At 44.3% G+C, this 27845-nt stretch overlaps 3 protein-coding genes across 4 annotated transcripts in view; 1 reads left to right on the top strand and 2 right to left on the bottom strand.

Annotated features, from left to right (window-relative positions):
* Positions 1-9033, bottom strand: part of ANKLE1 (ankyrin repeat and LEM domain containing 1) — a 40163-nt gene extending 31130 nt beyond the window's left edge. The window contains exon 1 of the mRNA XM_085638298.1: positions 8817-9033. Within this exon, the coding sequence (XP_085494424.1) occupies positions 8817-8881 (65 nt within the window). The 5' untranslated portion in view covers positions 8882-9033. The remainder of the gene's footprint in view (positions 1-8816) is intronic.
* Positions 9034-9059: 26 nt separating this feature from the next.
* The window catches only part of USHBP1 (USH1 protein network component harmonin binding protein 1), a 291429-nt gene continuing 272643 nt past the window's right edge, over positions 9060-27845 (top strand). The window contains exons 1-3 of the mRNA XM_085638300.1: positions 9060-9156; positions 20365-20458; positions 20941-21091. The gene's annotated coding sequence lies outside the window, so the exon portion shown is untranslated. The remainder of the gene's footprint in view (positions 9157-20364; positions 20459-20940; positions 21092-27845) is intronic.
* The window catches only part of BABAM1 (BRISC and BRCA1 A complex member 1), a 34177-nt gene continuing 23522 nt past the window's right edge, over positions 17191-27845 (bottom strand). For both annotated transcript variants that reach the window (XM_085638303.1, XM_085638304.1), the window contains exons 6-9: positions 23747-23771; positions 23174-23303; positions 22215-22301; positions 17191-18594 (exon numbers count right to left, since the gene is read on the bottom strand). In XM_085638303.1, coding sequence (XP_085494429.1) covers positions 18394-18594; positions 22215-22301; positions 23174-23303; positions 23747-23771 — 443 coding nt within the window. In that variant the 3' untranslated portion in view covers positions 17191-18393. The remainder of the gene's footprint in view (positions 18595-22214; positions 22302-23173; positions 23304-23746; positions 23772-27845) is intronic.

Genomic DNA, 27845 nt, shown 5'->3' with positions numbered 1-27845 from the left:
TAATGACCCGGGGAAAGGGGCAGCCTGAGTCGCGTTCGCAGCACAATAAACGGTCTCTGATTGCTTCCTCGCCCGAAGATTGCATCACTGGGTAATTCCCTGAGTCCGGTATAAAGCCTCCATGGTAAACCTCAGGCCTCAGAACACTTCAAAGCACTCAAGCGTCGAGTGCAAAAAGGTGCAAAGGCAACGGTGCCTAACTCAAGGCCATACTTCGGATATATGGGATCTACTCGCGCACTCCAAGATCTCTTGTTTATTTTTAACTGAGACTTGGCTGGGTGTGGGCTCTGAACCCGACATCGCCTGTGCTATCCCTCCTAATTATTCCATCTTACGGAGGGATAGAACTGAGGGACGAGGCGGCGGGGTGGCTCTGGTAGTGGACAAGGTCTTTGACTGTTCCTCCTTTGTGGTGGACAGCATTGCCGGATGTGAAGCATTAGGCTTTACACTCCATCTATCGGCGTCCCAGGCCTGTACTGGTATTCTCCTTTATAGACCCCCTGGACCCATTGGATCCTTTTTTGAGGATCTACAGTCGGCCTTGTCTGTACCTTGTATGCGTTCGGCGCACTGCCTGCTATTGGGCGACTTAAACTTGCATATGGACTGCCTTACGGATCCGGAGGCTATTAAACTCCGCGAGATTACAGAGATGTTAGGGCTAGCCCCTTTTATCCATAGCCCCACTCACGTGAAAGGCCACACATTAGATGTGATCTTTGCTTCCAAACCTATTGAGGTGTCCCCTCCACTCCCGGTCCTTTGGTCAGATCATTATCTGATAAATTTTGACTTGGTGCTTGAATCCAAGCGTAGTCAAAGGGATCGAGAGGAAGGTCCCCGGCATTTTAGAGCCTACCATCTTGTGTCTGCAGATATGCTATCCGAGGCTCTCGGCAAATATCCGTGTCCAGTGACAGGGGTTCTGGAAACGGATCTCATCCTGGTCCAGAACTGGATGCAGGCAAGATTTGAGGAGTTGGCCCCTCTGAAGCTTGCTAGAACAGCTCATCTCAATTCTGCTCCATGGTTCTCGTCCGCTCTACGTACAATGCGACAAGACTGCAAAAAGTTGGAAAGGCAGTGGCGGCGCAAGTACGATCTTGTGGAGCGAATGAATTACCGTGGTGCGATAAAATCCTATTATAAACAGATTGTCGCAGCTAAAAAGAACTATTTGGAGCTGAGAATTGATAAAGCGGATAATATGAGCCGGGAACTCTTTAGGGTTGTGAAGGAGTTTGTCAACCCGGCAGTAGGGACCCCGGTCCATTCTCACTCGGAGGAATGGATCAAACAGCTCGCTGATTTTTTTGTGACTAAGATCACAAAGATTCAGGCCACTTTTCCAACGGCGGATTTTCAATCAGTGGACGTGGTGTCAGGGGACAAGTTGACTTATTCAGCGCCCTTGCAGGCTGAAACTGGGCCCTTATTGTCTGCTTTTCCCCTGCTGTCCTGTGAGACATCGCTTGAGCTGCTATCCAGGCTACAATCTGGTTCGCCGTTGGATGTCTGTCCGGCGAAATGCTTGGGTAAGGTGGCTCCGGCGGTGAACGGTCTGCTGAACCCCCTGCTTAATCTTTCATTGAGCTCAGGGGTGGTTCCACGCCAATGGAAACACGCACTTATTCTGCCGCTGATCAAAAAGCCTCTGCTCGACCCCCTGCAATGCGCTAACTACAGACCAATCTCCCTCCTCCCTGCTCTGGCGAAGGTGTTGGAGAAACATGTTCAGCATACTCTGACCACCTTTATTGAGAACAACAAACTGCTGCATGACTCCCAGTCCGGCTTTCGTGCGAATTACAGCACGGAGACGGCTCTGGTTGAGGTCACCGACGCCATCAGGGAGACGCTCGATCATGGGGGAAAGGCTATGTTGGTTATGTTGGACCTATCGGCGGCATTCGACACCGTCCCACACGCAGGCCTTCTCTCAAGACTTAGGGAGATCGGTCTGCGAGGGACGGTGTTGGATTGGTTTCAATCCTTTCTTGCCGACCGTCGACAGGTGATCTGGGCCCCACCATTCTCGGCCGAAATGCTTCCGCTGGAGGTGGGGGTGCCTCAGGGCTCTATCCTGAGCCCCACCATCTTTAACATATACATGGCCCCTCTTGCGGAGGTAGCGGAGGCGCCCGGGTCATCTCATATGCTGATGACACCCAGCTCTTGTTCACTTGCAGGAAGGGAGAGGCCTTTAGCGGCGGCAGAATTAAGGACTGCCTGAGTGCAGTCTTTGCGTGGTTCCAGCGGCACAGCCTGAAATGCAACTCAGATAAATCTGAGCTGCTCTTTTTCGGCTGTGCCCCTGATCCGGGCTGGAAGTCATGGTGGCCCCAGGACATGTCCCCCCCAGAGAAACCATCTTCCCAGGTAAAAAATCTCGGAGTGGTGTTTGACGATGTTCTATCTTTTCGTCCACACATCCTGGGATTAGCAGGGAAATGTTTCAGCATCCTTAAGATGCTTAAGAAATTTCTTCCCCTACTTTCACTGCAGTATCGTAGGAAGGTAGTCCAGGCGCTTGTGGGCTCCCGCCTGGATTATGCAAATGCTCTTTTTGCAGGCCTACCTAAGTATTTGTTATCTAAACTGCAGATTGTCCAGAACTCGGCGGCCAGAGCTATTTATGGGTTGTCTAGGAGAGCTAGTGCCTCTGCGCTTTTGGCTAGGCTGCACTGGCTCCCAATTTTGGGGAGAATTAGATTCAAGCTCCTCTCTCTGGCATTCAAGGCCCTTCATGCGATTGGCCCTCACTACCTGAGGAAGCGTATCGTCTTCTATGTGCCGCGGAGGCTGCTGAGGTCAGCGGACCTGGCTAAAACGGAGGTGCCGGTGGTCAAACGTGTTCGGATGGGAGGCCGCTCCTTCCAGTTTGTGACAGCCTGTCTGTGGAACGAGCTCCCACTTTCCCTTCGGAAAGCGAATAATCTTCTGGCTTTTAGGAAGGAGTTGAAAACTCTGCTTTTTACTAAGTAACCTAGTGTGACGGTAGTAGGTCTTTCCCTTTGGTTTCGTGTTTCTCTGGGTCACTTTGCCAAAGCGCCGGGACACCCTTCTGGGGTAGCCGTGCGCTCAAAAAGTGCGGAGTAACATAACATAACATAACATTGAGATCTCAGTGCCCATTGATTTGAGGATCACCCGTTGTCTCGCAGATTTCAGCAGAGAGCCGAAATACTCACTCGTATGTGTTGTTTCTGGACTGAGATCCCGGACATGTACTCCGGCAGGGGGCCACTTGGCTGGGATCGCAGGCAGATCAACCCCCTATTCCCCCCAACCCCGCCCTTACGTTCGGACGCCTCAGGCGACAAACGCAGGTGCGCGCGGATTGTTGTGCCTTGCCATTGTGCGCACTCAGGATGTCCTGGGGAAAGAGCGTGTGTGTGTTTTAAGTTCAGAACATCACTCCAGGAACTGAGCTCGAGGGAGACACCGGACTGTATCCAGCAGGATTTACTTCTCGTTTATAATGAATGCACTTTTGGAAGTAGACGGGACTTTTTTGCAGAAATTCTGAAAGAGTCGTAGTCAAATTTGTGCAAATTCTGCCTTGCGTGTAATTTCTTGAAGGGCTCGCGCATTCCATACCCGAGTAACTCCTTCGCGCCACAGTAAAGCCTTCGTCCAGACAGCCGCTTGGTTTTAGGGCGAGGCCATCTTTTTACAATTCGAAGGATTCCGTGTCAGTGAATCAAAGGGTAAGTAATTGAAACTGTGTGTGAATATTTGCCCCTAATCTGTAGTTTTCTTTCCTATAATCCATTTATACGTTGTTTATCCTTTTTGCAAATCGTATATACAACTATACCTTCCCATACTCAGTCCGTTGAGCACGTATTCCCTTGTCGTTTGAAGAAAAGTTTTCTTTTTTTATGCTTTTATCAACAAACATTGACCTTGACTCTCTTTTAATTGCATTTTTTTTATCATACTTAGAAATTTGCTCCTAACAAATTTGTAAAGTCTTGCTTGGTGTTTTGTTTTCACGGTTTCATTTGCAAGGTAAAGTCGCATAATTTTTGTTTACTCGTCTATTATAAAAAATCTGTCTTGTACAATAATATGAAGAAACTACATTGACCTGTTGACTTTCTACCTGAAAGTATATTTTATAATGTAGAAATTGAGCAGGAGGCATTTTCAGAGTTTGTTTTGGACGTGTGTATTACATTTTTGTGTCAATCGTTGTTAGTTGCATAAGATAAATTAGCAGTAACTGTGGCTTGTATATAATATTGAGAAAGAATCCACTTGAAGCCCTAGTGACACCACGACAATGTTACTGCTCCTGAGTTTCAAAAATAGACAACAATATAAACATGTTAATGCATCAAAAACGGAGATGATGATGTGGAATGGGGCTGAGCCAGTGGCAGGGGCTCGGCTAAGCCACTCTATGCGTTATCTAGGACTCACCATAGTTAAGGATATAGATAAAATTGTGCAGTTGAACCTTGACATCGTGGCGAAAGATTGTAGAAAGCTCATGAGGTCTTGGTCTCTACTCCCTCTCTCCATCCTGGGTAGAGCTAATCTGGTCAAGATGTTTATTTTACCTAAAATCTCCTTTCTGTTCAATACTGTTCCATTATACTTTGAGCCCTCTATTTTAACAAAGTTGCAAGGCCACATTAGTTCTTTTATTTGGAACGATCACATACCTCGGATAGCATGGAAAAAAATTAGGCGCCGTAGAGAAAAAGGGGGTCTGGCAGCACCTGACCTACAACTATACGCATGGGCTTTCCAACTCTCCCATTCAAGGATGCTGCTCAGGATGCCGACAAATGTGGGAGTAGGTAGCATGTTTGCTGCCTTACTGAGAGGAGAGGGAGTAGGCCAGCAGGGTTTTTTGTTTAAATTTGGGGATCCTAAGTTTTTTTTAAAAATTAAGCTGAAGATCTTGTTGGGTTTCATAAAGACATGGGTCAAATTAAGAGGAGCATTAAAAGTAGGTTATTTCACAAGTAGGTCGCCACTGTGGGACTCGCCGGGTAGTCCGGCATGGCTCCTCGACAGCTTGGCAACACCCTTGAGAGAGGCTGGACTGGAGGTATGGGGCGATCTTTTTTTCGATGGTATGTTGTTATCTTGGGACAATCTATCAGCCAGAGTGGGGCGGGGTCTTTCAAGATTTAAATACCTACAGATAGTGAGTTGGGCCCATACTGAGAGCTTGATTAGGAGTAGATTCCAATTGGGAGGAGACAGCAGCATACTAACCCTGATGATGGACAAACCCCCAGCACCTAAGGAGATTTCGCTCTGGTATAATATGCTATTAGAAGAGGTTGATGGGGAGTTTGTCTTACTGGAGTCTTTATGGAGCTCCTCCTTTTCCGGAAAAGACCTTGAGAATATTTGGTATTCCTCTTTTAAGATCTTGTGGGACACAGTGAAGCCGGCATGGCTGCGTAGGAACCATCTTTTTACGCTACACAGGGCGTATTATTCACCACAGCGTTTATCGAAATTTTCTACTGACTCCACTGTGGCATGCCCTAAGTGTGGGCTGCTTGCAGCCTCGGACTTACACATGTTCTATGAATGTTCATTTTTGCTACCTTTTTGGGACTCCATCAGTACTCTCTTGTCAACATCTTTGGGGTATCAAATCTCAATTAACGCATTGCTTGCTATATTCGGAACATCACTGGAAGTCCAAGGTCCGGTTAAAAAACTCCTCTTTTATTGCATTTTATTAGCAAGGAGAGAGATCTGTAGAAAATGGAAGGATCCTTTACCTCCCACCTTGCTAGATTGGCGTATGTCAGTTCTGCAAACCTCAAAAATTGACCTAGCAAGATCGGGTAACCCTGAAAAACGAGACTTTTGGCGCCTTTTGAATTGGGCCTAGGCGTCCCCTTTTTTTTTTTTCACTGTCCAATGATTAACGCTGCTTGGTCGGCTCTCCTCCCTAAACTTACTCAAAATCAGGATTTTCCAGATTTTGTATTGGGCATTTATTAGCAGCTATATTGCTCTCTATGGTTGGTGTCTTGAGGCGCATCCTTGGAGAGTATGAACTATATTGAGTACCATTCTGGTTCATGATGGCACTACCAGTTCATCTGTGACAGTACGGTTCATTTTCTCTCTCCTAATGCTCTTATGTGACCTTCCGAGGGCAAAATGAGGACAAAAAAAAACGAGAAAAAAAAAAAAAAAACAATATAAACATGCAGTGGCTGAACTCGACAGATTAAGAAATATATCCCAAATTATATATAACAGTCGAACCAGATTGGTCGCACACTGCTACACCTACCAGGCGTGTTCCCCCAATGAAAATGGTCCCTGAAGGTCAGCGTCGGCGGATACACCTATGCTCGAGTGTGAATGCAAGTATGCGTGGCGTGTGCCATCCCTGGACACGTGTTTCGAGGTAGTTGCCTCTCGTCAGCAGGGAGTAGGAAAATGTGTGGGGTTGCTGTGTAAGCTGCTAAAATCGTTATCAGGTCTAGTACCTCTCGTAGCGCGCAGGTGCGTAACCATGAGTCCGTCGACTCCACCGGCTCAAGGGAGCCTGAATATAAAGTTAAACCAGATTGGTCGCACACTGCTACACCTACCAGGCGTGTTCCCCCAATGAAAATGGTCCCTGAAGGTCAGCGTCGGCGGATACACCTATGCTCGAGTGTGAATGCAAGTATGCGTGGCGTGTGCCATCCCTGGACACGTGTTTCGAGGTAGTTGCCTCTCGTCAGCAGGGAGTAGGAAAATGTGTGGGGTTGCTGTGTAAGCTGCTAGAATCGTTATCAGGTCTAGTACCTCTCGTAGCGCGCAGGTGCGTAACCATGAGTCCGTCGACTCCACCGGCTCAAGGGAGCCTGAATATAAAGTTAAACCAGATTGGTCGCACACGCCACGCATACTTGCACGCACTCTTGAGCATAGGTGTATCCGCCGACGCTGACCTTCAGGGACCATTTTCATTGGGGGAACACGACTGGTAGGTGTAGCAGTGTGCGACCAATCTGATGTAACTTTATATTCAGGCTCCCTTGAGCCGGTGGAGTCGACGGACTCATGGTTACGCACCTGCGCGCTAAGAGAGGTACTAGACCTGATTATGTTTTTAGCAGCTTACACAGCAACCCCACTCTCATTTTCCTACTCCCTGCTGACGAGAGGCAACTACCTCGAAACACGTTTCCAGGGATGGCACACGCCACCCATACTTGCACGCACTCTTGAGCATAGGTGTATCCGCCGATGCTGACCTTCAGGGACCATTTTCATTGGGGGAACACGACTGGTAGGTGTAGCAGTGTGCGACCAATCTGATGTATATATAACAGTCGGTAGACGCATGCCTCTACAGTGTTCTCTTATATTTTGAAACCAGAATTGGTCAAGTTCGTATCCTTTCAAAGTTCCCTTTTCAAACAATCATTATCAACGCCAAGTCTGGCCCTGGCACGGTAGTGCGATTTTTGTTTAGTATTAATAAAATTTGACACTTCAGGCAGCAGTTCCAGCAGAGAGGACAAAGAAGGAATGGGCATGGGATCCAAATACTAATCATGCATATTAGTCTGGCCCACTGGCATTTTGCGCTGCTGCAGCGTTTTCCTCATATTTATGGATTTGCCAAACTTCCCAAATAATGCTCGCATAATAAATCTCGCTTTGGAGAGTGATTAAGCTATTGACATTATAAATAACAATGCCGTTTCTTTAAATGTTTTAAAAACATAAACAAAAAAAAGCATTTACAATGCAACGGTCTCGGCATTGTTAAAGTTAGAGCTATTGGCATTGCTCATGACAATGCCGTTTCTTTAAATGTTTTAACCCCTTCAGTGCCCATGACGAGCTGGACTCGTCATGGGCTGCGGTGGCGCTGTGCCCATGACGAGTCCAGCTCGTCATGAACTCCGCCCGCTAATAAAAAGCGCGGCACTGGGCGGGGAAAGGGGCGGGCATGCAAGGGGTTAAAAACAAAAACATAAACAAAAACAATGTCAAGAGCAATGCCAATAGCTCTAACTTTACCAATGCCGAGACCATTGCATTGTAAATGCTTGTTTTCTTACCTTTCGGAAGCATGGAGAGCAATGACAGGCAGAGAGAGGGTGATGCAAGTGTTGTGCACTGGCCTGGCAGGTTGCTGGCAGTGCATACACCAACACCCACCCCCCCCCAATGTGTGTTGCAGCCCGGGCTGAAACAGCTCCCGGGCACACACACACAGCCCCCCTCTATTTCACAGGTCTTTAAAAGACCATTCGCTTGTTAATGAGGCTTTGTTGGTTTTTCACCCCATCTAGAGCCCCTGCATCTCCACTCTGACTATTGCTGGAAGAATTAGCACGTTACACAATACCAACAAGCCCTGTCAGCTGAAACCCCGAGGAATCGGTTTCTGGATGCTTGAATCGTAGCCGGGAGTCTAGCCTTGAAATCGGTAGTCTCCCGCCTGAATCGGGAAGTTTGGCATGTCTGTAATAAGGGCAGAGCCCGGGGTATGTCTGGGCAGGTGCCGGGTTCTATACAACCCCTTAAAACACAGGAGCAGGTCACGAGAGACTACAAATAATCCGCCTGTTTTAACCCCCGTCCGAATGACCAGCCGTGCCCACTCGTGCTGAGGTGACTGACCGCACCTGTGGCGCAGCTCGGACGCACGTCACGCGCCAAACCCCTGCGCGCGGCCAGGTCCCCGTATGTTTCCCCTCAAGCAGCGCACCCCTTCGGCTGCCGCGCGCCGCCAGTGACGCCGTTGGCTCGATAGCGCGCGCTGCGGCGTGAGCCTCCCCTCACGGATGCCGGCGCGCGGTGGCCTCGCTTCTTACTCGGCGTCCTCGTTCTCCAGCGCCTCGCACAGCCTCCGGGCCAGCAGCCGCCCCGGGCCGCCCATGGTGTGGGAGTCTGGGGAGGGTGCGACGCTCCAGGCCTCGGCCCTCTTGTCAGCTCGCGGCCTCCGGCGCCATCTCCGCCCCCAGTCCTGGCCCCGGTCCGTGTGTTTCAAACTTCCCTCTCCGTGGCGGGGCCGGGCGTGCTCTGCCGCATCATTGGCTCCTCCGCGGCCGGACTGTGAAGGGCGTCTGCGCGCCCCCTGCTGGAGGGAAGGCGGCCTCACGTCCCGAGGCGAGCGGAGCTGCGCACGAAGCCTTCAGTCAGGATACACTTGAGGTAGAGTTAAAGAGATTTGTATTTATTTATGCGGGGAAATTGGAAAGAAAGGGGAAATTAAATATATGCAAGCATTTTTTCTTTTGCGAAATCCTCCTCAACCCCTTTCAAATAAACTAGAATTGGGTATTACTACAGGGGAGACGGTACCCAGTTTCTTAATCTATTGAGTGAAATTTGCTGTAGTGAAAAGTGTTACATGTTTTAAAGCAAATTGTCCACTATTGCTGTCCAAGTTCTACTTCATCATCTACATGTTCCTCAGTTTCTATCTTCCGTAATGTGAGTACCTAGGAAGATGGCTCGGTACAGAAAATGACCACTAAGACATATTCCCTGGCAAGGCAGCCACAGTGATTTCCATTCAGACAGGATTAGAATTTAAAATTGTTATGGCTAAATGGGTATAGGATTGTAGGAAGCTGGCTCTCTATATAGTGGACCAAAAATAGGTACACTGTGTAGAGTCCAGGCAACCCTTATTGGTTTACAGAGGCAACAATATGATAACAGTAAATGCTCTCTTTTGTGGTAGTACGGGCAAGCAGTTTAGGTATCTCAGAGGCTAGTGCTTATAAGCATTTGTTTTACTCACAGGCGATAAATGAGACAAACACTCCAAAGAACAAATCTGAGACCAATTTAGAGAAGTAACTCATTTTTATATACATTTTGATAAAGAACTTCGTAAGTAAGTACTTTTTAAGATATTGTTTTCCACAGGTAAGTAAAATGTTCACTTAAATGCTCCTTTACACTTAATGCCTATGGAAGAAAAAAATATATACAGTAGGTAGGTTTCCGGGGGTCCCCTTCTGGACTCTGGCAATTTGCGAAGGGCTGACAGTCTACCAGAGTTCTTGGTAGAGGTTCAGCTACAGGACGAGTCAGTTTCTAAACAGTTGTCGAGACTGGTGCAGGCAGGCATGGTTTGGCGCCAAAAAGTCCACAGCAAGTCTTCAGTTCTGATTTTCGCAGCTCTTCTTCATCCTCTTCTTATGGGTCAGTCAAATCGGAGTTCCTGGCATCCAGGGTGCCACCAAAATACTCAATTTAGGGGCGTTAAGGTGAGTGACGGGTGGTAGCAAATGGGATACTCCCCTTTAGGGTGACTACACTCCATCTATGAGCACATCCTGTGGGAAGTGGGCATAACCCTGACCCAATGAACCGAATTCCACAAAAAACAAAGATGGTGGAATTCTAGTTTTCGTGTTTACATTGGGTAGCCCACCTTAGGGGAGGAACTGGCCGGATAGTGAACAAGCCTCCAGTTTAACTAATTTTCCTACCTGTCCTGGTGCCAAATGGACCCTGTGCGGGGGGTGGCATTTTGCTTGTCTAGGTGAAGCCTGTATCGCATATCAAAGACAGCAGATGGTTTTGACGCCTCCTGCCTTGATATGCTGATTATTAGCCATCCTGCTTGGAGGAGGTGACAAAACTCCTTGGCATTGTTTCTGCCCTCAACATGGCCATCACATGGGGCATTTCTGCTCCTCCATCTATGTCCTCACATGTAATATAATGTAGTATTAGGGGATGTGTGTCATGTCGTTTTCACTTTTGTCTGCACCAATAGATGCAGCCTGAAATGACAGTCTTGTATGAGTTTGCTGGGGGTCCCCTAGGCTGGCACAAAACATGCTTTGCAGCCCTTACGGACCCTCTTTAGTCTCCCTGCCCTAGGTACCTGGGGTACCATTTACTAGGGACTTACAGGGGGTGCTAAAGGTATTGCCAATTAGGGAAACAATTGTACACTTTTAGGGAACAAGATCTGGCACGGAGGACCAGGATAGCAGGAACCAGGTGCACTTCTGTCAAAATTGCATCATTTACCAGGCAAAAAGTGGTGGGGTGACCATGTCAAAAAGGATAACTTTCCTACAGGGATGACAAGGAACAATCACTCAGTCCATCAGTGTACCTCATTATTATTCAATCATGGCACAATATTTTGACTCAAGTTGAGTCATTCTTATATTAGGTTTACACCTACGGTATGCAAAGACATCAATCTTCCAGCACATCTCAGAGTTGTGGAAAATGGTTTCCAAAGATCCCTGAAGTCTCACTGCTTTACCTTCCTTCAGTTTTTATGAAAGAAAATAAAACTTGTTACTCTTCTTAACAAAAGGGACACATACTATTGTCTAGATTGGCTGTTCACTCCACCGCGCTCTTGGAAGACCATGGGTTGTGTTAAGGCGTTGTGAGCACTCTGCTTGTTCAGGACTAATACAACGCAGGTACTGACATTCATCGTGTAGCATTTTATAAGATTAAATTGTGTGTCTTAAAACTGTGGTTAGCAGGTAACCTTAAAGTCTGCATCGCCGTTCCTGTATTTACCCTGTAAACATACTCTGACTGGCCTCACTGTACTGCTCATGGTCAGTCTGTAAGGATGAAAAGCAGTATCCCCTCCAAGTTACTCAAGGTTTCCCACTTAAATATCTTCATTTTTGCCAGAATATTTTGGCACTCTCTAGCCTATAACGGGAGTCTTGGTATGATTGTTTTCCTTGTTAAATGGTCAAAACTTAAAGTAATTGGCATATTCAAAACATCTCAAGCCTTCACCTGGGAGACAATAGAGCCTGCCTCTCTGGTTTCACTCCACAATGCTCTTTCTGTGCATGTTTGCAAATGTAGTGCCACCCCCAAAGCCCAGGGCATTCTCTCCTTAAGAACCAGGAGCCTTTTAGCCTATCATTGCAGAATGGTTTATGCAATCTTTGTATATTACATACTGGCAAAGTATGGTAGAAACCCAGCCCACCATCTCCCTCCAAACACATTTCTGTGTGTTTGCTGGAGTGAAGGCTGTTCGATGACTAGTTCTGATTGCGATATGAGCCACTTGTCTCCCTCTGTCCAGATGATACTCATGCACAGGGTAATAATTATGAGGACCTAGTTTCCTCTCCCCAGGCAACAATCTATACATTGGGCTATGACTCAAAGTGACCTTCCTTTGCTTTTAAAGACTTCCTCTTCCTTGAGTTCAGTTGCGAGCCCCAATTGAAGCTTGGGAAGCTCTGGCAACCAGGTTTCCTTGAAGTGGTTAAAAGTTTACTGTATGGTACAATTCACTATACACTGGCCACACAGACCTTTAAATAACCCTGATGTTTTAGCCTTGAAGTTGAGTGTTCTGGATCCACATTTGGGGCGAAGAACTGCGCTACACTAGATGTAAATGCTAATTGCGTTTCCATTTTCCTTTGCTCAAGGAAGGACCCAAAAAAGTGTCAACATGCCCTTAAAACCTTAACTCACTGGCATCACCAACCCCATTGACGGGCTCCTGTACATTCTTGAGCAGGATTTATCACCTTTTGCTTTGTGAATAGTAGCCATCAGTGGTTTGCTTTTTGGAGAAAGCCGTAAGCTGCTCTTTGATGATTCATTCCTCAGTGACGCATCAACATTTGTAGCATTTTTGCTCCGTTCGTGCTCTGCCATCATGAACTTGTTTTATATAAGTCAGGTTTCTTGGCGTGCTAATGATCAGATTGGGCAACTTACTGGCCAAACCAATCAAAGTTTCTTTTTTCCACATATGTGGAGGCCTAAGCTCCATGTTTTATGATGCAGTAATCAGCAGAACAGGGAGCAGATGAGAATGAAGTGTAGGCTTTGTACTCAAACATCCTCTGGAAACAAGACCAGTAAGCCCTCCTTTATTTCTCCTTGCTATGACAACTATTGGAAGCCAAATGAATTTATTTATGGCTAGTGCGAAGTACACACAAGTGGGTGAAGTTAAAGACTTCCACAGCTCATGCATGAGATAACAATGTAATACATTGTGAGTGATTCAGATACAATAACAAATGAGGAGGAGTGGGAATAAAATAAAGATGGATGGGAAGGATATGTTTGAAAAAGTCAACAAATTACATGCGAGTCATTTATTTAAAATAAAAATGTAGGATGCCCATTGGGCTCACGTGGCTAAAATGTTAATGGAATTTGAGACTGTGACAAGCGGATGGGTGAAGAATGAGGACGTTTTAAGTAAGGAAAGAGTCTGTGAGAGTGGAAAGAGGATACAGAAGGGGACAGACCCAATACAGTGGATTTTTCAGGCTGCCCAAGGATACATAGACTTTGTGACTGGTCCAGTAGTGTTGGCCTCTACCCACCCCTACTTGGTAGAGGGCCCTTTCACATATATGAGAAGGTCTAGGAACTGGTGATGAAGGGTGCTATCTTACCAGCTCCATCGTTAGGGTGGGTGTTGATTAGTTCCTTCTTTCCTGTGCCCCAGAAGGCCAGGGGTATAGGCGCCTGTGAAAAACTCGACACCTGAACGTACTTGGCCTGATGGATTCAATCTGGAGGGGAATCTACGTCCAGGTAGTTGCATAGTCTAGCTGGACCTGATCGACACTTACTTTTCAGTATCTATCCACCCTACTCTTCAAAAGGTTTTGAAGTTTTCTGGTATGACGAGATGTAGCATCTTAACTACCTTACCATCTGTCCTGTCATCCTTAGCATCTTTGGGGTTTCTAAAAGTTTTTCTAGACCATTTTACCTTCTTCAGAACTCAGACATTCACCTAATTCTGTATCTTAACAGTATCCTTCTAATGGCCCAGAAAACTTCCATAATTATAAACCTTTAGACTCTGGGCCTCATAAATCAACCTAAGGAAATTGGATTGTACACTGTATCAGATTCTTGGTATTTGTTATACTCTCCCAGTCTTGCCTCTTGAAGCGCCTCAGGACAACCTCCTCTGAATTAACAGTACTAGATCATTCTAGCTTTCCCTCATGGGAGCCTTTCAGCTTTGAGGAACTTCTTTTTTCTTCACTCCACCTTTTCACGCCATATGCACGACTACTAAGCTTCACGAGGTCGCCGACCTTCCTTGATGATGCAGCAGGGGAACAAGTTTGAGAGTTGTGTTCTGTCCACATAAATTCCTGGGAACACCAGCAGGGGCATCTGCATTCCTTTCCTGCAGAACAGGCCAAAGTGCTATGTTTTGCTTTGGATTGACAGAAGCTCCACTGTCTACTAGATTAACAGGCTGGGTGCAGGGAGGAGTAAGACCAGCAATCTTGATGTGAGACCCATGGGACAATTACTTTAAGAGAAATACAGCTGGCAAAGCTGAATACCTTTAATATAAGGTGTCAGAGATAATAGCAATGGTGCACCCTTCACCAATGATGTGTGTGTGTGTGTGTGTATATGTATATATATATATATATATAATATATAATATATATACACACACACTAATATTCCCGATTTGAACTTTATTCTGACAAATCAATACATCTTTGATGCTGTGCTACCAACTTGGATTTGTATTCGGTATGGTCTCTGGTGCCTTGTTAGAACCAAGGTACCTAAGATGTTGGTAACTGGAGGAGAAACCCCATCGGAGCTACCAGGGGACTCAGCCGTTGTGCTCCTTAGATCAGTCAGTATGAGGCAGGTGCTTTACGAGCAGTGAGTATTGTAAATACCTAACCTCATTTGTGATTGTTTATGGTGCTACACACCACAGTGCACCCTTGGCTGCTTTGAGCAATTCTGCAACATTGACATGAGCAAGGTGGTGTTTGAAATTCTTCATAAGGTATAGGGTTATTTATGATTGACATTTTTAACAGTCTAAGTGCTAGATAAAAATAGCCTATTATTTTAGCTACATAAACTCACAATTGTAACCCAAAGGATGGTATTGAGAGATATGTATATATGGGATAAAGTACCCCTACATTACATTATAAAAATGCTGCAGGTCATGTGAAGTTCAGTGACCTTTGTAAGGTCAGGAACTAACATCACAGAGGATATTTTATCCCTTATTATACATGGGTAGATATTACACTTCCCACAAACCACTTAAATATTTGATAGTTTATTTTTTTCATGATCATTGTAGACATGAAGAATAAAAACAGAAAACGTACTGCAAAATTAACCCTTTCGCTGCGGCGGGAATTCCGCTGGGGGATGCGGGGGGGGCAGCGCGGTGGCGCTGTGCTCATGACGGAGCCGCTCCTTCATGAGCCACGGTTGAGCTGTGCTCATGACGGAACGGTTCCGTCATGACTCCGCCCAGTTGCGTTGTCCCCCCGCACAGGCGGGGAAACAGCGCCGCGTAGGCGGAGCGGCCGCCAACGGCCGTGACATGACGGAACCGCTCAGTCATGAGCACACGGCAACCGTGGCTCATGACGGAGCGGCTCCGTCATGAGCAGGGAAGGGGTTAAACGGATCAAAAAGCAGTTAGTTTTTTGTTTGTAAAAGTATTAGAATCGGTTTAATGCCAATCGGGCTAAAAATACAATGTAGCTTAGATTTTGTATAAGCATGCAGCGATTCTACCTTTCCAGTTACAACCTTGCCATAATTCCATAAATCTTCCTTCTACTGACCACATTTTCTTTTTTAATATACATATCTGGAGTAAAGGCCAGTTCCCATCTTCCCTGATTAAACTACCGCTTTAATTTTATGCAAACTGCCTGTCATGATGGCTTCTGGCTCAGACAACAGGCATTGTGACTTCAGAAGTCAACTATAATAGCTCAATATATTTAAGCAGCTATGTCATTTCTTTATTACAGGTGACAAGTGACATCACAACTTGACTATAATTAAGAAATTAGAGACAGGCTTTTATACAGGGATTTCTTTTCAAAGTGAGGACAAATAAGGTATCGATAAACCAATTGTTAACACTTAGATATTGTCTAGTGAGTGATGAAGATGAACAGAGACTAACAAGTATCCTTTAGGGGAAAGGACCACAGTGGAACCGGTCTACTGCTTTAATGTCCAAAAACGAGGATCAGGCTTGATGATAGTGTTGATGAACATGCCTGGCCCTAAAGTTTTACTAGTCTGGTGCACAAACACGTTGGTTTAAAATCAGAAGGACCTAATGTTGGATTCACTGTCCTTATGTCACAGTAAGGCTGCCAAAGGGTCAGGATTTTTCTTTTTAAAAAAACATAAAGCAGCATTGAAATGGGGGTGTTTTGTTTAGATACTCCTGATTTCCCATTGAGAAACAGACCTACTTCTTCTATATTTCTCCCCTGCAGATGTTCAAGCTGCTAAGACTGTTAAGATCTAAAATTGGTTTAACCTCCCTTTTTCCTTAAAAGAGTAGTAGAAGTCACTTGCCTTCTTTCTGGGGGCATGGTTGTTCCAATTGCTCCAAAAAGGAGGAGCCCTTCTATCCCACACTGAAATTCTTGAGATACTGACTGAAGAAGATGAGGCGTGGATAGTGAAGGCTCCAGAGCATAGCTGCTGAGAGCACTCATATTTGTCAGTGCTCTAGGTAGAGTGAGGGTAATAAAAAAAAAACAACAACAAAAAAACACAGCAACTCCCATACCCCTCCCAAAAGGTAGTGAGACTACGGATTTGCTGGAGCAAGATGGCTGGTCTGGGAGAAAGTATCAGGGCTATCTCCCACGTAAGAAATGTGCTGAATGTGAGAGAAGCAATCTATGATCCGTGGTTTCCAAAATGGAAACTAGCGATGGCGTTCAGATACACCAAAATGGTGGCATGATGTGCATGCCTATCACATATACAAGTGGTATAGGCATGCACACGTTTATATTAAAACAGCATCAGAATACGCCTGGACCTGCTCCCGACTCAATAAAAGCATAAATGATGTGAATTTTGGTTGGTTGAGCATCTAGCGTCATATAGTGAAATAGTCACATGTGCACTATGCAAGAAGAGAAGGGAGTGGGTATATTTGGATGTTGTTTTCAAAGATTTAGAATGTTAAACCAAAAAAAAACATGATCTTCTAAACAGTGGAGAAAACCATGGACACCAACTGCTTTCAGCATAGCATTCACCAGATGCTAAACTGGCACGCTCTGTTACACAATGGGATACCAAAGAAGCACTTTCACAGAAAAAAAAACAATGTGAGAAAGTCACAACATAGTGTGAGTGGTGTTGTATTTTTACCACACTAAGAAACATTATCAAAATATCCTAATTAGCCAATAAGACAAGGTAACAAACTACAAAAAAATCCAAACTTTATTGGTTCAGTCTGAAACCAACAAAACAGAACTTTTCATCAACAAGATCCTCATCAGACGCCAGTACACATTGCCACATGATACTTTACATACGGTTGAATTGGACTTCCAAACTTCTGCTACAGTGTCACATGAGCTTACATCACCCTTTCATTATGGTAACATCTGATTCTTGCGTTCCTGGACACCATCAGTAATCTTATAATGAGTTACTTGGATTTTGGGGTCTTTTACATTTGTTTTATATTGCTTCTGCACCCACTGCCGTGCTCTTGAAGTTTCTTTAACTTAATTATATCTTTGGACATCTTCCAGACTTCAAGAAGAATCACAGATGTCCCTTCACACAAATGTAAGGCCTTTTATGCCCACATAAGGGAAATTGAATGTATGTTTGCATGCCCGTCCTATTTAACCCCCCCCCCCAAAAAAACTGCTAAATGTGAGATGGCCAATAGTGATCAATCAGAAAATTCAAAAGACTGGAACACAGCTGTGTGCATAATCTCTTTTCACTGGGTTTAAATGTTTTAAGTGCTCAACGGGCAATTTTTTGTGTTCTTGGTCTCTAGTGGACTTGTCTACTTTCTTTCTCAGCTGCCACTATTTGAGTAGAGTCAAGCAGTCTAGGCTGTCGGGCATAGCAGCTTCCCACGGCTGGAGAGAAGTAAAGATGGAGATTGGCGAGTGCAAATGCAAACTGCGATTTAGGGTGAGGCTTAAGATAAAGCTAAAGTGCTACATAAAAGCTTTTTACAAACCCCGAAGACGGGTCCTGTGCGGGAGGCCGATTTTTGCAGGCCAGAGGTGGCAAAATAATCCTTTCTGCTTCACGTCTGTTTATAAAAAATAAAAAAGAGATTTAGGTAAAATAGCTGGGGGAGCAATATTGTGGCGTGGAGACTACTGAATGAGCAAAAGAGATGGTGGTAAGTACTAAATGCAAAACAATGTGTCATTTTAGAGAAGTGCAAGGACACCTTGTTCCCAGTAAGTTCCTTACATATTCTAGGCTTCAGTCATTGTTTTTTTTGCGCCATCTCCTTTTTACCAACAATCCATAGCTGCAACAAGCTGAACTATGCCCAAAACGCCCGAAAAAAGCTACTTTCACTCTAAGGCTTAAAGAGTCCACAAGTGTGCCAATCCGCTCTGCATTCTGGCTGCACCGTCCCGGCTATCACACCGTTGCTTCTACTTCGCTTGGCTCCTCCTCCTCCAGGAGGCTATAAGAGGCATGTGTCTGGAAAGGCCTCTGCAGAGGATGAGCAAGCAGCTTGGCCATGCAGTTGTGGAGTTCCACTGCAGGGCCACTCAGAGACACTTCATATTTGTAGTTGGTGCCTTTAGTGTCCAAGTTTCCGAAAAAATTAAACATATCCTGGGAATACAAAGAAATTATTTTCAGAAAAGGCTGGTGGAATAGCCTGTCACAATGAATTGCTTAATGGAAATATACCCCTTTGGACAATCAGTATACCTATGCTAATTCACAATTATTTCCCACATCACAGCATGAATACAAATCAGCATCTATTAAAATAAGCTTTTTATGTGACTGCGCCTAGGTCCAGTTGCTTCTGAAAGCAGCAAAAGCATTAGGCAGTAGTTCAGAGGTAGCAGGCAAGAGATCAGAGTACAAGCATTGGCAAAGCCAACATGGCTTATCAATAAAATGTGAGGGATGATATATTGGCTTTGGCACCGCTCCTATGTAAATCAGCTGTAAAAGAAAAAAAAATGTTTAAATATATATTCTTGCCTTGGGCAGTGGTTTTGAAGCAGGTTTGTGGATGAAAAAACATCCAACATGGTCAAAAATGTGCATAAGTAATCTGAAAACACATCCGTACACAATGCACTAGCAGTCATTTTGGCTTTTCTTCGTTGATTTAGTTTACCATTCAAAGATGGCTATTTTTGAACAGAAAATTATATTACCAAAACACGAATAGTGCAAAAAATAAATGATCCAGTGGCCCGGCAGCAATGTGCAACTCTCGGGTTCTGGCAAAAGAAAAATATAAAAAAGTGGGACGGGAGCAACAGTGAGTTTCACTCAGTGAGGACACTCGCTTGTTTTAATATACTAAACAGTGTCACTCAGTCTCACATTGGGTGCGAGTTTGATATGCTGGAGCAGAAGTTCAGTCACTGTCTATAGCTTACTTTTTGGAGAATAGTCTCACTCATTTGCTGCGCACTTCCCAGTAGTCTTACTCAACTGGCACGAGACGCACCTTGGTCCAAAAGGGCGGGTCTGGCGGAAGGAGCGAGTTTTGTAAGGCAGTGCCACTGGGGGCTATGACTTGAACCGGACCCCCTCCCACTTATGCAGATTGACGGGAGTGTGGGGGAATAGTATTGGTATTATATTAAGGACTGAATGTTTCCTTTCAGAAGGACTTTACACTTTTTAATTTAGTGCTCCAAGATTGACATTCTCCATTTAGGAACAGTAAATTAAAGATAATAACATAAAAACAATTCTGCTGCTGCTTCAAGCCATGTATATATTGACCCTTTGGGAGACGAAAATGTCATCACACTGGGCCAGCTCTCTTGATTTAAAAAAAAAAAAAAAAAAAAAAAAATGTTTTCTACCAATGTCATTCATCATCAACAAGAAGCATTAGTTAAGTCAACATATGCGACACTATCAACCAGCATCCGCTTTTTTAGTAACCAAAATAGCAAATTTTGAGGACTGGTATTTTTCCTTTTTAGCACTGGAAGCACACACAGTTTTCAAAACGCCAAGGTGTCATGATTCAGGTTCAACACAGCAGGCTTAGTACTAGTCTGGTTTCGAGACTTCGCGAAAGGGACAGTGGAAACTGAAAAGTCCTCAACAGTACATCATTCAAAAGACTAGTACACCTGCACGCCCGCTTCTTGGTTTCCAGTAAACTTCCGGGGCATGATCGGTAGAGCCTGTTTTTAAGGCAACAGTGATATGGAGTCTGTGCCTAACAAAGGGGTGTTAGTTGTGGTCCTTTGCTATACACTAGTTTGCACCTTTTTATTAGTCCCTCATGCTTATGATTTTGATCCTTCTTGGATACCTCATTCAGGATCCCCACTATTTTCCTTCCCTCATTGTGCTTGTGCTCGACACCTTCAGTTATCGTATCTTGTTTTACCTTCTCAGATCCTGGCCAGTCTGATTGCAATGGCAGACTGGTGTTTCTGTCCAGTATACTAGTCAGGATTATTCTGCGCAGCATCTTCTGCTATCGACACTGGTAAGCTTGAGTTTTTAATGCTCTCTCAATCTTGTTTATGCATTATATTTTCCAGTGGCCTCCTACTTGGTCTACAGACTATTCAGTGTTTTACAGTACTCTACCACTGAGGTAATCCAGAACAATCCTTTTCCATGAAAAACAAATTCTGAGAGCAAGTTCCTGTCTAGAGCGTCTTTCTCCCTTTTCTCCTCGGATTACTACAAGAGGTGTGTGGTTTGCTTAACACAACTATGCAGGTGTGCAGACATCAGTTGCTTCTAGCAGGTCTGCTTACCAGGAACCTGACAAAGCAACACATTCTGAACTTGAGGCAAAGGAGAAGTGATACATTATAAGCTATTCTTCAAATCGCAGTCTTAATGCTTTGTAGCCAACTATTGCACCGTCTTTTTTTTTTTATCAAACTACAAAAGAAAACTAATTATTCTAAACGTGCCTGGTGTATCTTATTAGCACACTAATTGTTCTATCTAATGCAGACGAAGATGGCAAGCCAGGAGAGGAGGAATATGAGCCGGAAGTCTTAAATCGGGAGTGTCTGGTGGCGAGCTGTCAGTGGTAATCCTTTGCACTTCATCAGTCCCGCTCCCATGGAGTTAGCCTTCCTGTCTACCATTACTAATCGCAGCAGTAAGTTGTAGTACTCCAGTTGTGCTTTACAGGAGTGAACTATAGTTTCTGTTTTGATGGGTAGGGGGGGCTTGCATGCTTGATGGAGGATATGCTCGTCATGTGAAAAATGTGGGAATTTTGGGTGTTGTGCATGAGAACCCGAGAGGTGCTCCTATCTTGTCACTGTAAATTTGGAGATACGCAAATGACATGTTTGTCACAGCAGAGAGAAAAGTTGAGTTGCACCCTCCAGCGGGACCTGTTTTTTTCCCTGGAGGGGTGGTGGCAGCTGGAAGAGAGTTTCTAGTACATACCATACATATGTTTCGGTAAGGAGCATTGCTTAAAGCTCTCTTCTGTCACAGAACCTCCTCTTGTGCCTCGTCCTAAAATTACTAACCTTCGTTGGCTCAAGGAGTTGAGGAGAAAGCCAGGTCTATAAATATCTTCAGAATTCGCAGTGGGCTGTGAGCTTTCGATTCAGGGCTAGAAAAGGTTCCTAACCTTGTCAGTCTGTACTGAACAGGTTGTTCCACACGTAGGCCAGACTTTCACTATCCGGGGATTTTAATTGGAGGGTCTGGGCCCCCTTTGCTTGCAGAAGCTGCAGTGAATTATCAGTTAGCTGGTTGACTTTCTTGTTCAGTAAAAAAGGACTACCACATTTCATTTAAAGAGTTCTTTGGGGGTCACTGAATGTCTTCAGATGTCAGCAACTGTTTTCTTCAAACTATTTCATAAAGATAGGGTTTTGCTTTTATTTGTCTGGCATGGCGATTCTGCTTCAACCTGTTCTCAGCCAGTGTATCCATCTTAGATAGGTGAACATTTCTGTTGTGGTAAGAAATCCGGCTACAGGTTTGTGGTTAGACTTCCAGACAACTATTTCATTGATGGTTGTAAGGTAAGTGAAGAGATGCTGTATGGGAGGCGGCAGGTCCTCTCCTCTTTGAGGCTCCTCATCTCAAGAGCCAAGTGGAGCAATTCCTTCTCAATGGAACTTATGCACGGTCTCGCCCGTTCTCATACACAGTTTTTTTCATGGAGGCGTGGGGTCATCACAGCGATTTACCAAACTGTTTTTTCTGTTTAAATGTTAGAATAAGTCACTAAAAATATAGATTCCTTTACTCTCCCTTACCTTCCAGCTTATCTCGTCTTCTTTTTCTTCTGTGCCATTGTGGATGTAAACCACATCAAAAAAGAAATATGGACACTGGAGCATTTTCTGTAATGAAATAAAAAGGGATTTATTATAGCACAAGGATATGTATATTCCACTTGTTCAAACTGTGCAAATAATTGCACACCCACAGGCATCATTCAGTGGCAGCGTCTAAGTGCAGCCATCGTGCTCAGAATTTGAAGGAGTTTCATATCCGAAGACGAAAGGGCAACTAAACAAAAGGACATCCTTCACAACACTTACAATTAAGTTCTGAGTTCTTTAAGCTAGCACTATAAAGTATCTTGCAGCAGTAGATAACTTTTGATCACAGACAGCTCTCGTGGGACTTCATTCTCAAATAGAGATGATTAGACACCCTTTTATTCATGCCTGTCAAGTACATGGCATGTCTGACACCCCTGTTTGGACCCATGACTGACAAAGTGCTGGACACTGCAGAGTGGAGTGGTTTTGGGGTTAACACACAGTATTCCAGAAACCACTGAGTGGGACTCTGGTAGTTCATCTTCTGCCAAATATATTTCCTATCTTCTTTCCTAATGAATTATAAGAAGGAAAAAAAGGACAAAAACCCTAAATGGTCTGAAGTACATCTGGAACAATACAACGTACTAAGCAGTGATAAAATTCAATACTTATTAGTTTCTGTAGGTAAGTATAAACAGTACATATAGTCCACTCCAAATGCCTTGCAGTTTATATATTGGACTACATGTTATTTAACTCTTTCAGGGCATTTAACCGAACTGCAGTTTTTTACTTTTTAAGGCATAGTGCATTTGTATTGAATGGTGGATTGAATTGTGAATTAAATTTAAAGATGTAGTTTAATACCTCCCCCAAGAAGTCCAGCTCAGCGCTACCTCCCACGCTCCAATAACCCTGTAGCTTACGTAAGAGTAGCAAATTACCTTCATGGGTTCGGTCACAGAGAGCTGTGGCTGAGAGGCTGTGCGGCTGTATATGAGGATCATCCGTATCACGTAGGGCGGCGGGATAGTCTGCACATTCTCTGTGACTGGGAACTCACTTTTCTGCTGTCTTTGAAGGGAAGAAAGAAAATCTTTCAGTAAGGAAGCGGACTGTAACAGTAGAGGACTATTGATGTGGGACACTGCATGGAGCTTGAACGTTAGTGGGTTTGAGAGACTCACTGGGTTGAGGTATAGAGGCAGAGTTGCAGAGGGGAGAGAATGAGATTGTGGCCTGACAGTGACTAAACAGACAGGGATGGGGAGAAGGACAAGAAGAGGCCTGTCAGAGAGGGAAGGTGACAAATGTTCTTGTTAGTAGTGACACACACCAAGCAGGCATAACCCCTTTGTTCTCTTTAAGAACATATGGCAATCCCACAAAACACACTCGTGCTTTGACACAGCTGGTCCTCCAATTACACATTTCATGGTGCATATTAAAGAAACCGACATTTGAATTGCTTTTGCTCTTACAGGCATCCCTCAAAGGAATTGAACACATATGCTTACATTAAATTGAACAGGCCTTCCAGATCTTTTTAATTAGGAGTTAAGGTTAGAAATCTTAATCAACCAATCTGATCAATAGAGATCCATGCAGGCCACAGAAAATGCATTCCTCATAATACACACAAATTGTATTAAAAGGATCTGTTATTGAACCCCCATCCTTACATGTGCTTAGAAAAATATGTTTGCTAAAGCCACAAATTGCAGGTAAATAGAAAATTCATTTCAATAATTATGCCTGCACGCTGCTGACCTAGGAGATTGAAAATAGTACAAGTTACTCTCCTTAACGACTTTTGTATAAGACGGGGTGAAATTTTAATTATGCCGGAGTAATTTTGGAAATTTCACATCCCTCGACGCGAAATTACCTAAAATAGCGGGCTAAAGCCCATTCGCATTATTACCAGTACTCTGGCTTAAAAATCCTACTTAAGGAGCACAGGAACAACAAACTTGTCGAGCACGAGCCGCTGTTCTGTCACATTTAGAGCTATTTTCTTAGTGCAAAATGCATACTCTGTTCCTTTTTTTATGCAAAGGTGCATTTGGCGCTAGGAAATTAGCGCTAAATACTGGGTTACTTGCCCGCATAATTCTGCCTAATTTTGCATACTTTTGCCGTTTTTCAGTAATGCGCTTCAACATATTATGCTCACCCTTACTTTTGTACAGTGATCATTATTCCATGTCTTAGAGTACATAAACCTGTGGGAAGGTAGGCCTGACATAGCAGTAATGGATCAAGGACTTATTGTAAAGTGACTGGGTGGCAACAATCCTGCACACAAGAGAATAGTAACAAAAATCAACTAATTCTAATCACGGTTTAGAAAGCTATCTCAATAAAGGAAACACCTATAAAGTGCTTGTTTATCCCATAACAGTTCATCACAGATGTATGTGTGCCTGTTTTCAGGTTCTTAATGTAGACTGAAGTCTGTCTACACACAGAAAACATCTTTGTATATTAGCAGATTTTCATGTTGGTGTCCAAAACCCATTTTTTTCTCTCGAATAAAAAATAAATAAACCTGTTACTGAACAGTCCACCTTAAGAGATGCTTGTTGGAATGAAAAGATAACTAAGTGCAGTAGCTTTTACTATACAAAGCAGCTAGCATTCAAAGGTTAAAAAAACAGTAGCCTGTGAATCAACAAGATGCTGCCACAAAACGTCAGCTATTCAGTTGAGGAAGGTATAATTTTAGCAAGTTGGGTCACTGGGTAATGCAACAGAATGGTTAATGTTTAATCACATTTATTTAAATAAAGTTGTGTCAACAGTTTAACTTTTATGGACAATATGGATAGTGCAGAGCCGCCCACGAAGGTTTATAATACCAGCAGAAGAGGATTGATTCATTACTATCCTCAAAGCTGGCTGCTTACAAAGGACGAAGCCTGTTCTACAGATTGGTCCTCACTTCAGAAGGAAGATGACCAGAACCCCAATGACTTTACCACCTACTGATTCATCAGTCATATTTCATTTCTTTTAAGACTACAAAAAAGCAGTGAACAGCCACCTTTAAAAAAGGGAAGTGGCAAAATAAAGCGGGAGCAAAGCTATTGGCTTTACCAGAGATTGTTTGTAAAGTATTGTATAAAAATTTAAATGAAAATAAACATTTCAAAATACAAGAGAAGAAGCAAAAACACCTTAAGATATCTCAAAACTGTACATTGGATTAACTATTTTCAATCTTTGTACTTGACACTTTATTTTTCAGATACTTTTCACTCATCAAACTCTGAACAGAATTTAAAACTAATACGGGAAAAGTGTGCAAATGTATAAGAAAATGCTCGCCAAGTTCTAATTTACCTTCAAAGGACTCAGAACTGAAACAAATGCTCATCCATTTGGTCCTCTGCAGTAGGCCAGGGAGCAGATGTTTGGGCCCCCAAGAAAAAAAAAGTTTCTTTTTTATTCATGCAAAGTATACCTTCTGCCTCAAATAGCGGCTGAGAGACTAGCCAGCCCCTACCTCATGCGCCATAAACGCATTAGTGTGCTACGCAGTAGGCTCTCATGCAAAATGTAGGATGCCCAGGATAAAACAAAAAAGATGCTAAAGGTTGCTCTTCCTTCAAACTCCGGCAAAAATATACATTTTGCTGTGCTTTTACAGACAAGCTGGGCGGGGTGGAGAGTACCACTGAAAGTTTGGTGGTATGTATATTAGGGGGTAGTGTGGGGCAGCACATGAGAACAAGAGCAAGAAATCACACACTCATTTAGTGCTGAAAGAAAAAGAAAAACTGTTCACTGGATGGGAGTAGTTGAAGGATACAAGTCATTCATTAGAAGGATGTTTAAGAAACTAGGCTCATGGGGTGGGACAAACAGAAAACCAGGAAGGAAACCAGTGAATAAGAGGCAAGTAAATAAGTTACAAGACGGCAAACGAGAAACTAAGATTTAAGAACCAAGAAATGTTCTGACACAAAACCCACTAAGGTTTAGGTATGGACCACAACAAGTCTTTCGACATCTGACCGTTATAACCCATCAATAAGTCAGACTGAAACAGCCTACCACATCCCAGTCTATCCCTTTACAGACCATAATGGAACACAAACAGCAAATATATAGCTCATGGATTTCACCTTCCAAATTAGAAGACCTGCAACCATGCTTGCATTGCCTACTTGGCTTTTAACAACCAATGCACTTACCCCTACAAAGCAAAAGAGCACACTACTTGGGCACAATTCCTCTTATTAAGGAAAGATTCATTTTGTTAGAGGTCTACTGACTTCATTGCCTGTCAGGATGGCATTGGGATTGCTTTCAGGGCAGAATAAGTTTTCGAAAAACCTAATCACCACACGTGCGGTCACCTCTCTCACCATAGCGATCTCAGGACAACGAGAATGAAGATCCTTCAAAACCAAGAAAAACAATTGCATAGCATCCCTAGACACAGGCCCCACAATTTTGAAAGCAGTTTTCTCCCAGGGCTCCTAGGAAACTTATCTGCACACCATAAGCGATAGACTATTTTTCTTGTGCATTCTCATGCTACAATCAAAACACTTCCTAACCACCCTTTCTCTACCTGCAGATCCAAAACCAGGCCAAAAATAAATACTCCTGAACCTCTCAATTATAAACACCTCGATAGCCTCTCCCTAGTTTTGCACACAACCTGATGATTAACTGTCATATAAATCACTCTCGACCTCAAATTCACAGGAGGAACTAGTCTTGTTCCTCTGAAGAATAGACTATCCAGCACTGACAGTCAGCAGCCTTGTTTGAGACACCATGAATGTACTTGGCATCGAACTGGTAATCCTGGCGATTTACAAACGTGAGAGGAAACCAGGGGCGCTCCTCCATTAGGGCGGAGGCGTGTCACCCCACTGCTTTCTCACAGTGCGAGAAGCCGAAACATAAAATGGTAAAACTACCATTTTATGCTTCTGCTTATCGCACTGCGAGAAAGCAGAAGTGCATGGTTGGGGGCGAGCAGTCCAGGGGGGAGTGGCTTGCCCACTGTTGTGGGCCCAGACTGTTTGATCGGCCCTCTGGGGCCGCCAAGGCTGCCATGCACACTCTCCCTTTCCTCTATGTAGGCTGCATGCAGCCTACTTGGAGAAAATGGCCTCCCCATAGGAGCCCACCTGGGCGCCGTGCCCACCAATCACAAGGCTGCCATTGCAGCGTTGTGATTGGCTTAGGTGAGAGAGACTGACTGGTGGCTGCTCTCTGTTCCTGCAGGAAAGCAGCAGGGCAGGGACCTGGCCAGGAGCGGAGGCGGCGATGGACCCGATAAGGTACTTTTTTATCATGCTTTTGGCTGTACAGCTTCCCACCTCTGTAATGATAGCCAGCATTTTCAGTTTTCCACCTGGAATTCTGGCTATGCTACGTCTGGATTGGAAGCACTTAAATTGGTATGCTTGTGGTGGTGGGGTGGGGGGGGGGGGTTGTTAATGTGGATATTTCAAGAGTACACTTCAGAACGAACCTTTACATCTATAGCTTTCAATCAGTCTCTTTAGGAAAATTTGAAGTAGAATTCACAGTTTTACCTGCTGTCAGAACCCTTTGAATGTGGCTTGTAACATTCGGGGCTCATTGCTTCAC

Source organism: Triturus cristatus, chromosome 12 (genome assembly GCF_964204655.1).
Source record: "Triturus cristatus chromosome 12, aTriCri1.1, whole genome shotgun sequence".
NCBI lineage: Eukaryota > Metazoa > Chordata > Amphibia > Caudata > Salamandridae > Triturus > Triturus cristatus.
This window is presented reverse-complemented; position numbering and strand designations above follow the sequence as displayed.